Below are 16,082 nucleotides of genomic sequence, written 5' to 3'. Positions count from 1 at the left end.
GTTTGTGCCAATCATCAGCTACGCAAAGGCAATTTACTGGATTTCAGCCAAGAATGAGGATAATTAAAGATTTCTGAGAAGGCAGCCAAGCAGGCAATCTGGGTGCCCGTCTAAAAGTCGATTCTCACCTTCTATTTCCAGGTCACTAGGGGGACGGAAGAACATGAGACACCCACCTGTCAGCAGTTCTTAATGGGCAAACATGGGCATTAACTGAACAAAACCTAAGCTAAATGCTCTTATTCAACTTTAGACCTGAGTACATTTCACATAACACCCAACTTTTAACTATTTCAAACCAAAGTAGTAGCTGGACGGTGGTGGCACACGCCTTTAATCCCAGCACTCAGGAGACAGAGGCAGGTGGATTTCTGTGAGTTCAAGGCCAGTGCTGGTCCCAGAACAGGCTCTAAAGCTACAAAGAAACCCTGTCTCGAAAAACCAAAACCAAACAATCAAAAAACCCAAAATAGTTACACACACTTATCATTCCAAGCTAACTATAATGATAAATACTGAAAGTTTATATATTGCTTGAAGCCTCGGGATAAAAAAAAAAAAAATCTTGTCCTTAAAATTCAGAGCCAAAAAATACTTTTAAAAAATAGCAAAACTGGGGCTGGGAAGATGGCTCAGTGGTTAAGAGCACTGCTTGCTCTTCCAGAGGACCCAGGTTCATAACTCCAGTTCCAGGGGATTCAATGCTCTCACAAAGACATATATACAGACAAACAACTCACACAGACATACATAAACATGCACACACACACACACCCCAAAACTTATGCTAGAGGACGTCTTAAAATGTATAGTGTATATTTTCTAATTACTAGAACTTTTATGTTCAGAGATATGTTAAGATATAGTGACTGTTGAACTAGTCCTCCAGCAACCAACTCACAAAATAGCTGCTGATCACTCTTTACCCATAAAAGAAAAGATATGCTGCTACATTCATTGATTTTTTTCCTTTGAATTTAATGAGTTTACATCAAAAAAAAATTAGGTAGTCATTTTACATCTAAGGAATAAAAACCTTTTTTAAAAAAAATACAAAGAGTGGAAGGATTTTTAACCAAGTTTACATTTCTTTTGGCTACGGTTCTCAACAGTTCATCTCATCACATCACATCTTACCACAGTGTGCAAACGCAGTTCACAGCACCTGTCACAATCAGCAAACTGACTTTGAGCACATACACCGTCAATATGCCTCAGAGGAAACTGCTCTGCCTTCTAAGAAAAGCTCTATTGATGTACTACTCATCACTGCTATTGACCATCCACCCTCACGAGAATCAAAGTTGGCTGGAAATAAGTCCATGTAAGAATTAGATATCTAAAAGGTGAAACGTTCCTTGTATTAATTTTAGCAAGATCTTTACTTTTTCACTACTAAGAAACACTTTAATAGTTGTAGAGCAAAAGCTGTTAAGAGTCTGGGAGCTAAAACCACACTCCTGAGTTCAAGCTTGCGGATAAATCCTTTGTAAGTAGGTCTCCAAGTGTCCTCCCTCCCATCCCCAAATTCTGTAATAGTTCTTACAAAACTTTGGTCAAGAGTAGAAATATATCCAGGAAGATGTATACAATAGCAAGAACAGTAAAGCCCAACTGATGACCTTGGATTTAAAAAATAGAAGGCAATTAAGATGTACTCAAAGTTACATTAAGAAAAGCTTTCACTGGGTAATATTGAAACAGTCACAAAGGTTAAGAAAATACTGATATCAAAGTACAAATGACTACAATGTTAAAATAGACAAAAGCTACTATATAAGAGCCTCTTTTTAAAATCAAAAAGAAAGAACACAACACATGAGTCAGGATGGTTTTCCTGTTCTACTCATGAATTTTAGTCTCTGTTATTTATAAGGTTGGGTATGTTGACATCTGGAGAGCATCGTACATCGGAGTACATCGGATGAGGTCTCATTCCAACTTCACAAGGCGGATCCATCTTCCCCAGGAACCTCTGGATCCTGGGCACGTCTTCGTCACTGTACAATTTCAAAGTAATGCAGTATGGCCATGATGTGCTGAGGCATAAAGACATAGCCGGTGTACAGTGCCATCCCCACCACGGACACCAGCATCGAATCTGTGTGATAGTTAAGGAAACTTATTTTTCTTAATCTGTTCAAAAACTAAAACCAGTTTGTCAACAACCATCCATCTCTGGTACTCAGTCACACAGTGTGTTTCCTATTTATCAAGTCCGTACAAAGAACTAACAGTGCAGAAACAGGGTGCTTGCCATTACAACATCCTACATGTTTTTTATTTTTTTATTTTTATTTTTTTTTATATTTATTTATTATGTATACAATATTCTGTCTGTGTGTATGTCTGCAGGCCAGAAGAGGGCACCAGACCTCATTACAGATGGTTGTGAGCCACCATGTGGTTGCCGGGAATTGAACTCAGGACCTTTGGAAGAGCAGTCAATGCTCTTAACCACTGAGCCATCTCTCCAGCCCCTATTTTTATTTTTTTTAAAGATTTATTTATTTCTCCAAAGCTACAGAGAAACCCTGTCTCGAAAAACTTAAAAAAAAAAAAAAAAGATTTATTTATTTATTTATTTATTATGTATACAACATTCTGCCTCAATGTATGCCCGCACGCCAGAGGAGGGCACCAGATCTCAATACAGATGGTTGTGAGCCACCATGTGGTTGCTGGGAATTGAACTCAGGACCTCTGGAAGAGCAGCCAGTGCTCTTAACCTCTGAGCCAATTCTCCAGCCCCCCTACATGGTTTTTAGCCCGTTTACCTCTACCAGGTAAAGTCAGCACTATTATTCTCCCTATTAGATAGTGGTGAAAACATCAGATGACTTAAAATGAAGTGTATATAGTGTTTAACCTAAGAAACAAGCAAGCACATATTGGAGCTGGAGAAATGGCTCTTTCAGGGGAACCAAATTCAATTAATTCTCTGCACCCACATGGCAGCTCACAACGGTCCGGTCCGTAGCTTCAATCCCAGGGGATCTGATATCATCTTCTGGTCTCCCTGGTGAACAGACATAAATGCGGACAAAATGCCCATACACATAAAATAAAGGGAAAAGGAAAACTGAGGAAGAGAGAGACAGAATATGATTACGTTTAATAATTTCATAAGGTCTATCAATTTAAGTAACAGCAAAAAAAAAAAAAAAAAAAGGTATGATCTAGGTGTTGCAAGTTTGAACTACCACATGCCGAAAGTACTGACACTGAAGTTAGCCTGTTTCGACGGCACTGGAATCATACGCATGCGTCACCACGCCTGGCTTTTTACCGGGATGCCGGCCATCCAAATACAGGTCCTGATGCTTGCGCAGCAAGTTCTTTACCTACCGAATCATTTTTCTTAGCCCATGGCTTTCTTACGAGAAAACAAGGTTTAAATAAACAATGTGCTCACTACAAACTAATATTTGTGTAACAGTTCAGCTGGCAGATCTCTTTATCAAGAGTTTTTCTGAGATGTTTATTCTAGCTATGACTGAGAAAACAGTGACTCGCCCAGGGCCAAACTGAAAGCTGTCATTAGAAGCAGAGGTCAAATCAAGACGCAGAACCTAAATCCACTTCCGTCGTGGAGCAAAGGCAACTGGAAGCCCCTCCCACCTCTGGTTTATCTAACCTTACATTGTGCTTTCCCTTTGACCTATCCTTCAGGGGGGCGGGTGAGGAGCAGGGGCTCTCTGGGTAGCCCTGGCTGTCCTGGAACTCACTCTGTGTAGACCAGGCTGGCCTTGAACTCCGAGATCCTCCTGCCTCTGCCTCTCAGTGTTGTACCACCACCTGCATCTCATCTTGTTATCCTTAAATCTCTACCTTTCTCTTCATCACATCACCTCGTTTCTTTAAAATAAACAAACAAAAAATGTCCTTAAGATTCCCAGGGGCCTCCTAGCAAACCCAATGGCTAACTGGGGAATGGCTTGGTACCTGCTGCACTAAGCCTCCTGTTCTGAGCAGAGGTATTTCCCTGGGGTTCTAATCTCTATCAACATCTTCTGTGTCTTTCCCTGTCCATCACTTGTGTGTAGGACGACAGGGTGGATGGATTGTGCGTTTCTTCCGAACATCCACTGGAGGTTTGATTTAACAGTTTGGTTTTTGTTTACTCCTAGTGCTGGGGTTCAAACCAGGGCCTCCCAGAACTCATATAAAACTGGGCAGTGACACAGGCCTGTAACCTCAGGGCGCCTCCATCCAGAGGAGGCAGAGACAGGAGAAATCCTGGAAGCTTGCATGTGGGCAAACAAGAAACCCTCTCTCAAAGTAGAAGGCAAGGGCTAGCACATGAGGCTGTTCTCGGACCTCCACAAGTGTGCCATGGCATGTAGGCATCTCGCACACATGAGCACATAGTTTAAAAATGGTAATAAATAGCCGGGCGGTGGTGGCGCACGCCTTTAATCCCAGCACTTGGGAGGCAGAGGCAGGCGGATCTCTGTGAGTTTGAGACCAGCCTGGTCTACAAGAGCTAGTTCCAGGACAGGCTCCAAAACCACAGAGAAACCCTGTCTCGAAAAAAAAAATGGTGCCGGGCGGTGGTGGCGCACGCCTTTAATCCCAGCACTTGGGAGGCAGAGGCAGGTGGATCTCTGTGAGTTCGAGACCAGCCTGGTCTACAAGAGCTAGTTCCAGGACAGGCTCCAAAGCCACAGAGAAACCCTGTCTCGAAAAACCAAAAAAAAAAAAAAAAAAAAAAAAGAAAAAAAAATGGTAATAAATTATCCGTGACACTGTAAAGTACAAACAGTGAGTGCTAAAAACAGCATTGCTCTAGAGTATAACCCTGCCAATCTTACCTGTGTCAAAAACTCCACCAGAGTCCTAATCTATACAGTGTAGACACATAACCTACCTGAGATTTGATGTGAGAACTAGGAATCCACTCTGCTGCAGAAGGCAACACAATCCTCACTAAAACTGTTCTTCAAGGGGCTGGAGAGGTGGCTCAGCAGTTAAGAGAACTGACTGTTCTTCCCGAGGACCCGAGTTCAATTCCCAGCACCCACATGGTAGCTCACAACTGTCTGAAGATCCAGTTTCAGGGAATCTGACACCTTCACACCAATGCACATAAAATAAAGTTAAATAAACAATAAAAAAAATTTTAAAAAAGGACCCGATTCCTAAAATTAAATAAATAAATAAATAAAAATAAAAAAATAAAAATAAAACTGTTCTTCAAGGGCTGAACAAGTGCCACCACCCCAACTCGGGCCTGCTTGGTGTTTTCCCACAGCTACCCCACTATCAAAGTGTTATGATTTATTCTATAATATGAGGTGTCACTGATCTTCTGGCCAGGGTTTCCCTTTTGTTTTGTTTGTTTTCAAAACCCTAGAACTAGCTCTATAGACCTGGCTGGCCTCAAAATCAAAGATCTGTCTGCCACTGCCAACCGAGCGATGGAATTAAAGGCGTGCAACACCACCACATGGCCTAGCCTGGGTTTCTTGCTTTCTTCCATCATTATTATTATTATTATTATTATTATTATTATTATTATTATCATTGTGTTTTGAGACAGGATTTCTCTGTGTAATAGCCCTGGCTGTCCTGGAACTCACTTTGTAGAACAGGCTGACCTCAAACTCACAGAGATCCCTCTGAATCTGTCTCCTGAGTGCTGGAATTAAAGGAGTGTGCCACCAACATCCTGATGAGCCTGGGTTTCGGGGGAAGGGGGGAATGAGATTCCTTTCTTCATTAACACTTTAGGATCCCATTTATTTGGAGAGGGCATTTAGTTACCACATCTCAATCCCCTACTGGAGACATATACAAAAAGAAAAAGTGTAAATCTGATTACATACAACACACAAACAAGACAGGTAAATATTTCTATTTACCAAGTGTGGGGGTGGGGGCGGGTGACAAATGCCTTTAATCTCAGCACTAGGGAAGCAGAGACAGGAAATATATATACTTCCAAATATATATATATATATATATATATATCCAAACTTCTGTAGTTTCTTATAAGTTTTTTGTAGTTATATAAAAGTCAGATTTACAGAGTAGATAGGCCTCTTCTGACTTGAATATAACCCCAAAAAAACTAAAAAGCTAAAAATGGAAAGCTGGTCTCTGCCACTGAATTTGAAGTGCTTGTGGGCAGGGCCAGACCTTGCTGACCCTCTGCTCCTAGCTGCAGGACACCATAACAGAGCTACCCCATAAATCACTCCACCAGAACCAGCAGCCATGTGCCAGAATAAACGCAGGCCCTGAAGACAAATGTTTGTACAAGCGCTGATGAAAAACGGGTCATTTATAGCCAAGCTGTAACATAAACATCATATTGCATTCACGGATAAAGCAAATAGAACCAGGCATGGCGGTTAAGCACCTTTAATCCCAGCACTCAGGAGGCTGCAGCAGGTGGATCTGTGAATTAGAGGCTACATACAGCCATCCTCATCAGCTTAGACCAAGAAACCCAATATGGACAAGTTCAACAGGACCGCCTTATACGGCTGCCCGTGCATGCTTCAGCACTGCCAGGACAGACATTTCATTCAACTTCTGGTCTACACAGCTAGTTCCAGGATACCCAATGATATACATACAGTAAGACTCTCTCTCAAAACAAAACAAACAACAAAACTCAAATGGATATAAAACTATGTATTTGTAGATCGCCTGCTGTTTCTTTAAGAGAGATTAGCCAACTAATCATGAGCTGATAAGGTTTCAGTGAAAGGATTAAAAAAAGAAAAAGAAAGCTAACCCAGCACTTATTCCAGCAACTTAAAAAAAAAAAAAAAGACCATAACAAAGAGAGGAAATACTTTAAAGACAAACACCATTTGTCAGAACCAAGACCAGCAACACTGCCTGCCCCAAACACTGCCTGCCCTCTGCCATTCACCAGACTTGGAAAACTGGAAAGCCAGGGTCTCTCTGAATGTCAGGATAGCTATGGGGAAAGGACGCTCGCTCACTCGGCTTTACCTACCACACAGCACACACAATGCTTTAAGTCTGATCCCACTGCTCGTGTCAGAAAGCTTTTAAAGCAATCCACCTCTCTTTTTCTTTTTCTATTTTTTTTCTTTATTTTTTGAAACAGGGTCTCTCTGTAGCCATGGCTGTCTGGAACTCACTATGTAGACCTGGCCTAGAACTCACAGAAATCCGCCAGCCTCTGCCTCCCACATGCTGCGCTCAAAGGCGTGAGACAAAGTCCTTTGTAAAAGCAAATTATAAAAAGCTGTTTTCCCTTAAAAGTATCCAAAAGTTTGATAAATACAACTTATTTTAAAGAACCATCTGGGAAGTGAGGGAAAACATTTGGTTGTTAGCAGAGAATATTTAGTGAAAGGCAAAGCCCTACACAAAAGAAGTTGCCATAGCCTGGTAGTGGTGGTGGCACACGCCTGTACTCCCAGCACTTGGGAGGCAGAGGCAGGTGGAGCTCTGTGAGTTTGAAGCCAGCCTGGTCTACAGAGTGAGTCCAGGACAGCTGGAGCTGTTAACACCCTGCCTTTAAAAAAAAAAAAGGCAGTTGCCAGCTACAAATTTGAGCTCCAAACAAGAAATCTTTACTTTTCTTCTTGACTTCAAATAGCCGGAAATTATCCCACGAGAAATGTTAAGAAACTGTATTTTTCTCAAATGTATCAACTTGTATCTTGATACTTTTCTGGCTGTCTTATATGGCAGCAAATACTTCTATGACATCTGATACTATTACCACCTCATGTAGGTGACCTGATCAGTCATCTCTCAGATCACAGAAAATCCTATAGGCACCAGATGTTAGTGTGCTGAAGTAAAAACCCATTCCCTGGACTGTTTTCTCTCTCACACATACATACATACACATACACACACAAAAAACAGTTTTAAGAAAAAAGAAAAATCATGCTGTTGAATGAACACTGGGCAGGCCCTGAAAAAAATCCTCACCCTAAACTAAACCCTGAAATCTGTAGCTCTGATTCCAGGTACCAGTTTACAAACAGATGTATATTTTCACTAGTCTATTGTCTTCACAAAGATTTAAAGCCTCAGTACTAGGGGGAAGGTTGTGTGTGTGTGTGTGTGTGTGTGTGTGTGAGAGAGAGAGAGAGGGAGAGGGAGAGGGAGAGGGAGAGAGAGAGAGAGAGAGAGAGAGAGAGAGAGAGAGAGAGAGAGAGAGAAGTTTCCCAGGGTTTTCTTCAGTCCCTATTTCTAGAACACCAGTTAGCTCTGATGCAACTGGTTCTATATTATTCACATGAGACCTACCTGACTTCCTTCCCCTCTTCCTCTCTTTTGGAGGGCAGCAGTCAGACATTGGAACTGGAGTTACACACAGGAGCGAGCCACCATGTGGACGCCAAAAACTGAACCTTTGTCCTTGTGAGAGTAGCATGTGCTCTTAACTGCTGAGCTATCTCTCCAGCCCCTCATATGGGGCTGGTAGGAGGGCCACATGAGAGGGCAGCGACAGACAACCTTCAACATGAAACGACTCTCAGCTCAGCTGCTGCACAGGCAGAGAAGCCCTTTGAATTCTATTTTAAGAAAATTAAAAATTAGCATCTGCAGCAGAGCAGCCTCCAGAGATACATCTCTAGACTGGCCCAGCTCTCAGCTGATGCTAGCGACCCTGTGTTCCATAAAGCATCTGTGGTGGCCTCAGAAACCTGACGAGTATGTCCACGGAACACTATCTATGCATTTCTGACAAGCCCTGGGTCAGCGTCCAGTCACACTGAGCTGTCTACCTGGGCTAATCAAGTTGTCCCCCAAGATGGCAATGACTGTTTCTGTTAGGGCTTGCTCAATAAGTGCACAGCATCCCAGTGGCCTGCTGAAATATTGCTTTCCAAGAAACCCTACTATTTGGGGATTGTCCAGAACATACATAAAACATACTGCTCAAAATTTATGAGTGAAACTTCTACTTATAACCACCTAGTATAAATATCCTTTCAAACACTCTATTAACTATTTTAAGCATTCCAACATATACTCTGTCTGGTAGCTACGAAACCCAGTTTTTGGGTTTTTTTTTTTTTTTTTTTTTTTTTTTTTTGGTTTTTCGAGACAGGGTTTCTCTGTGGCTTTGGAGCCTGTCCTGGAACTAGCTCTGTAGACCAGGCTGGTCTCGAACTCACAGAGATCCGCCTGCCACTGCCTCCCAAGTGCTGGGATTAAAGGCGTGCGCCACCATCGCCCGGTCCAGTTTTTAATTATTAAATATGAACACCTTGAGTTTATTGGTTTTTTGAGAAAACTATCTTGGAAAACCAAAAATAGAAAAAAAAAGAATAATTTTTTAAAAATATTTATTTATTTATTATGTATACAATATTCTGTCTGTGTGTGTGTGTGCAGGCCAGAAGAGGGCACCAAACCCCATCACAGATGGTTGTGAGCCACCATGTGGTTGCTGGGAATTGAACTCCTGACCTTTGGAAGAGCAGGCAATGCTCTTAACCACTGAGCCATCTCTCCAGCCCCGAAAAGAATAAATTGAACATTTGGGGAAGCAGAGGTGGGTGGGTTTCTAGGAGTTTGGGGCTAGCCTGGTAAACACAGTTTCAGGACAGCCATGGCTACACAGAGAAACACTGTCTCAAAAAACAAAAAAAAAAAAAAAAAAAAAAAAAACAAGTGAAAACCAAAACAAAACAAATTAGCCCAGACATGGTAACATGCACCTTTAAACACAGCACTCAGGAAGCAGAGGCAGATGGATCTCTGATTTTGAGGCTTTGTAATGCGTCCCAGGACAGCCAAGGCTATATGGTAGAACCCTGTCTTCAAAACATAAGAAAAAAAAGAAAGAAAGAAAAAAAGAAAGAAGGGAGGGAGGGAGAGAGAGAGAGAGAGAGAGAGAGAGAGAGAGAGAGAGAGAGAGAGAGAGAGAGAGAGAAAGGGAATGGATCTTAGTTTATCTCAGAAGGGCCGTAAACATCACAGCACTCAAGGCTTACAGAGGCCCTCAGCCACTGCTATTAACAAATTGTGATGAGCCGGGCGGTGGTGGCGCACGCCTTTAATCCCAGCACTTGGGAGGTAGAGGCAGGAGGATCTCTGTGAGTTCGAGACCAGCCTGTTCCAGGACAGGCTCCAAAACCACAGAGAAACCCTGTCTCAAAAAAACAAAAACAAACAAAAAAAAAAAAACAAACAAATTGTGACAAATGGCTAGTTTCACAAGCTGAAGTATATTGTGAACACAGATCAGGGGTCAGGGTCAGTCCCCCCCAGGACTTTCCCAGACCTTCATTAAGCATAGTCTTCATTATCTTACACCTTTCCTAAAAGTTACTAAAGAAAATATTATTTAAGAGCCTTAAGAGCACAGCCAATGGTTAGGTTATTCTAACATTCTCAATACAAACACAGTGCAAAACAAACCAAAGCTCGGAAACTGGAAGTAAGGAAACATCTCCCAGGAAGTTAGGGCAGTTTACAAGAACCCCTCTAGAGATCTACTTCCGGTCTTCTAACAAGGATCAGGATCTGAGAACTGCCCTGGGCTACCAGGCCACCCCATCCCCCACCCCCCTTCATACTCTCCCATCTTCCTCAATCTCACGATAGGACTGGGGGGGGGGGGGGCACAAAGAACCTCTAACAACAAAGGAAGAGATAATAACTAACTCGGGTTTTATTTTCATTCAGATAACAGACAGCACCAAGCCTATTTATTCATCCAAAGGAGACAGGAGTGGCTATTTTAACACAATTTTTTTGTTGTTTTGTTTGGTTTTGTGATTTTTGGAGGCACAGAGTTTTGGCCTCAACATGCAGCTGAAGCTAGCCCTGAGCTCATGATGCTCCTGAGCTACCTCAAGTACTAGGATTGCAGGCGTGCTCCACCACACCTAGCCACGCACGCAATTATTTGAACAGAAAAAAAAAGGCAGCTTTTTTTCTGATAGAAACTAAAACTGATTTTTTTTTCTACTGGCTTCACAGTGCAGACTGGTTTTGCCAGTTTGCAATTAACATTTTCTATGAACTGTATAAGAAAATTATTTTAGGGGATGGAGAGATGGCTCAGTGGTTAAGAGCACTAGCTGTTCTTCCAGAGGACCAGGGTTCAATTCCCAGCACCCACATGGCAGCTCACAAGTGTCCATAACTCCAGTTCCAGGGAATCTGACACCTTCATACCAAATGCACATAAAATAAAGTTAAATAAATATTTTTAATTATTTTAACAAAAGAATACTGTTACAAAAGTAACAAAAAATAAATTTTGTTAAAATTATTTTAACCAAAGTATTAAAATGTATGTACAAATAAATTCTTTCTAGTTATCTACATTTACTATACAAGTCTTCCACGTCAACATAAATGAGCAATGGAATACATCATTCACCTCTTTTTCCCCCTTTGGAGAGTTACATCCACCAAATGTCTAAGACCACCACAGTACACGGTCTCATAGGATGATGCTGTTGCTGTTGCTGCTGTTTTCGGAGAAGGTTCACTAACTTTCTGTTTCATCCACTTAGCTCTCCCTGGTAACAGGAAGCCACATCCGTTCCTCCCAAGGGAAAGTGGGAAGGTAATGGTAGAAAATACACGGCAGTAGGCATGGTGGCCCACACCTACCAACATTCAAGAGGCCAATCGGGAGGATTACTTTGAGTTTGAGGCAAGTTTGGGCAACATAGGCAAGCTTGGTTGCATAGCTAGATCCAATGTCAAAAATATCAAAACCAAGCCGGGCGGTGGTGGCGCACGCCTTTAATCCCAGCACTCGGGAGGCAGAGATAGGTGGATCTCTGGGAGTTCGAGGCCAGCCTGGTCTACAGGAGCTAGTTCCAGGACAGGCACCAAAGCTACAGAGAAACCCTGTCTCGAAAAACCAAAAAAAAAAAAAAATATATCAAAACCAAAATCTACTGAGGCCTTAGGTTTCCCATCATCTCTCTCCGTCTTCAGAACAGGACACGATTTCTACTACAATATAGCACAGAAAAATCTTAACACTGTTGCCACTGTAGCATTTAGCCATAAACCTACAAATGTTTCCAAGTATACGGACCCACCTAAGCTACACCTCCAACCTCTGACTTAAAGAGTTTCAAACTTTACCCCAACACTTTCTTTTCCTTCCTTCCTTCCTCCTCCCTCCCTTCCAAGATTTGCTATATAACCCTGGCTTGTCAGATACTGGCTATATATTACGTTGCCCAGGCCACCTGAACTCCCAGCAGTCCTCTTGATTCAGCCTCCTGAGCTTGATTCAGCCACATCTGGCTTTCCTTACTGTTGTTTTATGAGGCTTTACCAACATTGCTCAATTGTACTAGGCCAATTTTCAGCCAAGATGACCTGCTACTATTGAGAGGTTTCATGCATTTAAATGTACATTTTACCTGACCTAAAAAACCCAAAGACCAAACTGAAGCTATAAACAAACAAATCAGGAAATCAGCAGACTTTATACTCCAAAGCCCCAAATAGGCCTTCTGGTTATTAAATTCTAGGTTAGGAAAGAAATGCCAGTGGTAAATGTCTTGCAAGCAGGTACATTTTTCAAGAGCCAGGTCCCAACAACCTCATGCTCCTTCAACACCAGCACCCTTGCTAAGCTTGGAGTGAGCGCTACCTCAGTCATCAGAATGCAATAATGCAAAGTGTGAAGTTGTCCCTAAGGAAGCTAAACCACACCGGAAAGCTGAGCCTGGGTGAAATACGCATGTGATTGTGAAATCATTCAGTTTATATTAAGGAGAGGTGAATAGAAGAGGAGAAAGAATGCACTGTTAGTATTTAGTCCACATGAATAATATCCTAGGATATCAACACAGGCTTTAGGAGACAACAAACATCACAGACTTCACAACCTTGAGCTACTCATTGAAGCTGTCAAAATTAGGTACGGTATACACTAAGTGCTCAACAAAATCACCACTCACCAGTTCTTAGCTATAAACTATACAGCAAAGCACAGTTTGAAACCCCATCTACAACTAATCCATAACTAACTAAATCTGTCCCGGGCACTGCTCGTACTCACGGTGCAAAGAAGTCATAAAAGAAACACACTTTTTAAACTGCCATCTTGAAGACCAAAAGGCCTACCAGTAATTTATAAACTGCTTCCCAAAACTGTATGGGAGTGTCACGACCACGTTCTCGCAACCTGGTGAACTGGTTAGAGTTTCTGTCGCTCGGGAAGCCATCAAATGAGGAATAGCTAAAGGGTCAAAGACGCCCAACCCCGGAGCGATTTACTCCACCAGCAGCATCCCTGCCTCCAACCAGGGGACTGAAGCAAAGGCAGGCGCGGTCGAAGCGATACGTGGAAGCACCAGGGTAGACGTCGCCATCCAGATTGCCTGCAGAAATCAGGACGCCTCCACCTTGAGCAGGGGAACTTCGCCCTACACCCCGATCTCGGCAGTTCCACCTCCCTGAGCCCCAAGACACCCACACCCGGCGCGCGCGCCCCTCAAAGCCCCGGCCAGGCCAAGCAACACAGGATACTGAACACGGTCCGCTCCCAGGGTTCCAGCATGTAGAGTGCCGTGACCAGAAGGTACTGGTAGTAGATCCAGGACATCTGCTTCCAGGCCCGCGCCAGCGCCATGCCCGCCATGCGCCTCCCGCGATGCAGCAGCGTCAGGCCGGCCCGCGGCCCGCTCGCCTCCTAAAGCCCCAGGCCTCTGGGCCCGCCCGCCACCACCCTGAGCCCATTGGCCCTGCCGGCTCCGCGCGTCACCGTGTACGCCAGCCCCGCGCGCACCCGAGCGGCCACCGCTGGCCCCGCCTGACCGGCGCTTATTGGTCAGGAGGTTACCTCGGATGCTCGCGCTCCACCCCGCGCCTCCCCCCCACCCCCCGTGCGCTCCCCAGCCCCGGGAAACAGTCTGGGGTTAAGCACCCGTTCTGCATCCCCACGCGCCCGCATGGCGGTTGAAAGACCGGCTTCAGTGCACACTGGCGTCCAGCCGAGGGTTTGCCATTAAGAGGCAGGTTCCTTCAGACCAGCTCGGAAGGGTTCCTCTAGGAACAAGTGTGTGGAATCTCTCTCTCCTGCCTCTGGGCCAGGGGATTATAGGGCTGGGTGAGAATGCAACCAAGGAGTCAGGTGTGCAAATAAACAGTGTCCTGTGCCAGAGAAAATAAAGGGTCAAAGAGAATGCAGATGTCAAATGTCACTCAGCCAAGAAGGTGTTGAAAACTGTAGAAGTGACGTGTACATCAGTTCTTCCCTTCACCCAGGCACAAGCATGAAAACACACATATCTAGGCCACATTACCCTCCCCCTGGTACTTCTTAACCTAAAGATGAGAACTGTCCATAAACAGATGATGCCCATCTTTCGCTAGTTGCGCTTAGGAAACAACCGCACAGGTCAGGATCAAGAGAAGCGCACTTGATCTAGTGGGTTCTACAGACAGCTAGCTTGAGGTCTCGGGAGCTGTCTCCTTTCTGCCTGCAACAGTACCAGCTGTATTCTACTCTTAATCTAGGTTCATACACTACTTATGGGATGACATAATTAAATGACCTGCAATTTACATGTTTAGAAGGTTTGAGCCTACAGATTTAAGCTTTAAAACTTTCAAGGTTGACAGCTATTAAAAAATATCAAGTGTTCCTTACGAGCAAAGACCTTACAAGCAACAATAGACTCAAATCTGCTTTCATAGAGTACCTAGTCTACCAGAGAAGGCAGGCAGGTAGACTACAATGAAGTTTAATAAATGGTATCTGTGTTCTGTGTAATTAGATTGGAAGGGTAAAGGCTACTGGACTGGACAAGTACTAACAGGAACATGGGTGATAGATGTTCCAAACACAGAAGAATAGCACCCTACATAAAAGTCTGGTGTTTGGTTCCAGGACTAAGGACCTGTACTGACTGGATTTGCATGTGAACCTGACACAAGCTAGAGTCATCAGAGGAAGGAGCCTCAGTTGAGAAAATGCCTCCACGAGATCCAACTGTAAGGCATTGTCTCAATTAGTGATCAAGAGAGGCGAGCCCAGCCCATTGCAGGTGATGCCCTCCCTGGGCCGGTAGTCCTGGGTTCTATAAGAAGGTAGATTGAGCAAGTCATGGGCTTAAACCAGCAAGCAGCTCCCCTCCATGGCCTCTGCATCAGCTCTTGCTTCCAGGATCCTGCATTGCTCGAGTTCCTGCTCTGACTTCCTTCACTGGTGAACAGCAATGAGGAAGTGTAAGCCAAATAAACCCGTTCCTCCTCCCCCAACTTGCTTTCTGGTCATGGTGTTTTATTGCAGCAACAGAAATCCTAACTAAGACAAGACCCCACTAGTCCAGTGATTAAGTCAAAGCTATTTATTAGTCATCTCGGACCTTTAGTTAGTTTTCCTTTTTGGTTTTGGAGAATGTGCTCTAGTTTGTTTTTCTGCTGCTGTGGTAGACAGTATGACAAACAAAAACCCTAGGGTAGAAGTTTACTTCATCTTATAGGTTACAGAACACCACTGAGGGGAGCCAAGGCAGGAACTCAAGGCAGGAGGCTGAAAACCACAGAGGAACCCTGCCTACTAGCATACTCTCCCTGGCTTGCTAAGCTTGCTTTCCTTAACAGCCCAGACCCATTTGCCTAGGAATGACACTGCCCATAGGAACCTGAGACCAACCATGTCAATCAAAACACTCACCCACAGACCAATCTGATGCTTCAGTCCATCCCCACTTCCCGGGTGACACTAGTGTTTATGGCGATGACAATAAAAACTAACCAGTAAACAGGGTCTCAAGCTGGCCTTAAACTCAACAGTAATTCACCTGTCTCAGCCTCCTGAGTGCTGACATTACAGGCATGCACCACCACACCTAGCCTGGACTCATCTTTTAGATACAGGATGGTAAGAAGTAAACTCAGAAACTGTCAAGAGGTGGCGGTGATGGCGCATGCCTTTAATCCCAGCACTTGGGAGGCAGAGGCAGGCGGATCTCTGTGAGTTCGAGGCTAGACTGGTCTACAAGAGCTAGCACAGGACAGGCTTCAAAGCTCCTGAGAAACACTGGCTTGGGGGGACGGGGGGGGGAGTAAGCTCAGAAATCAAACTGGATCTGAGCTGAAAGTTTCTTCTGCTGGCTAGTTTTCACTGCGCCAAAAGGCATAAA

The 16,082-nt window shown here is 43.9% G+C and overlaps 1 protein-coding gene across 1 annotated transcript; it reads right to left on the bottom strand.

Moving 5' to 3' along the window:
- Positions 1 to 963: 963 nt before the first annotated feature.
- Positions 964 to 13,672, bottom strand: Sptssa (serine palmitoyltransferase small subunit A). Its single transcript, XM_057782884.1, has 2 exons — positions 13,462 to 13,672; positions 964 to 2,101 (listed from the first exon to the last, which is right to left on the bottom strand). Exons 1-2 carry the CDS (start codon positions 13,571 to 13,573, stop codon positions 1,998 to 2,000), a joined length of 216 nt encoding a protein of 71 aa, XP_057638867.1. The 5' UTR covers positions 13,574 to 13,672; the 3' UTR covers positions 964 to 1,997.
- Positions 13,673 to 16,082: the final 2,410 nt, after the last annotated feature.

The sequence above is a fragment of the Chionomys nivalis genome, chromosome 10, assembly GCF_950005125.1.
Source record: "Chionomys nivalis chromosome 10, mChiNiv1.1, whole genome shotgun sequence".
Lineage (NCBI taxonomy): Eukaryota > Metazoa > Chordata > Mammalia > Rodentia > Cricetidae > Chionomys > Chionomys nivalis.
Note: the sequence above shows the minus strand (reverse complement) of the source record. Positions and strands in the feature narration are given on the sequence as shown.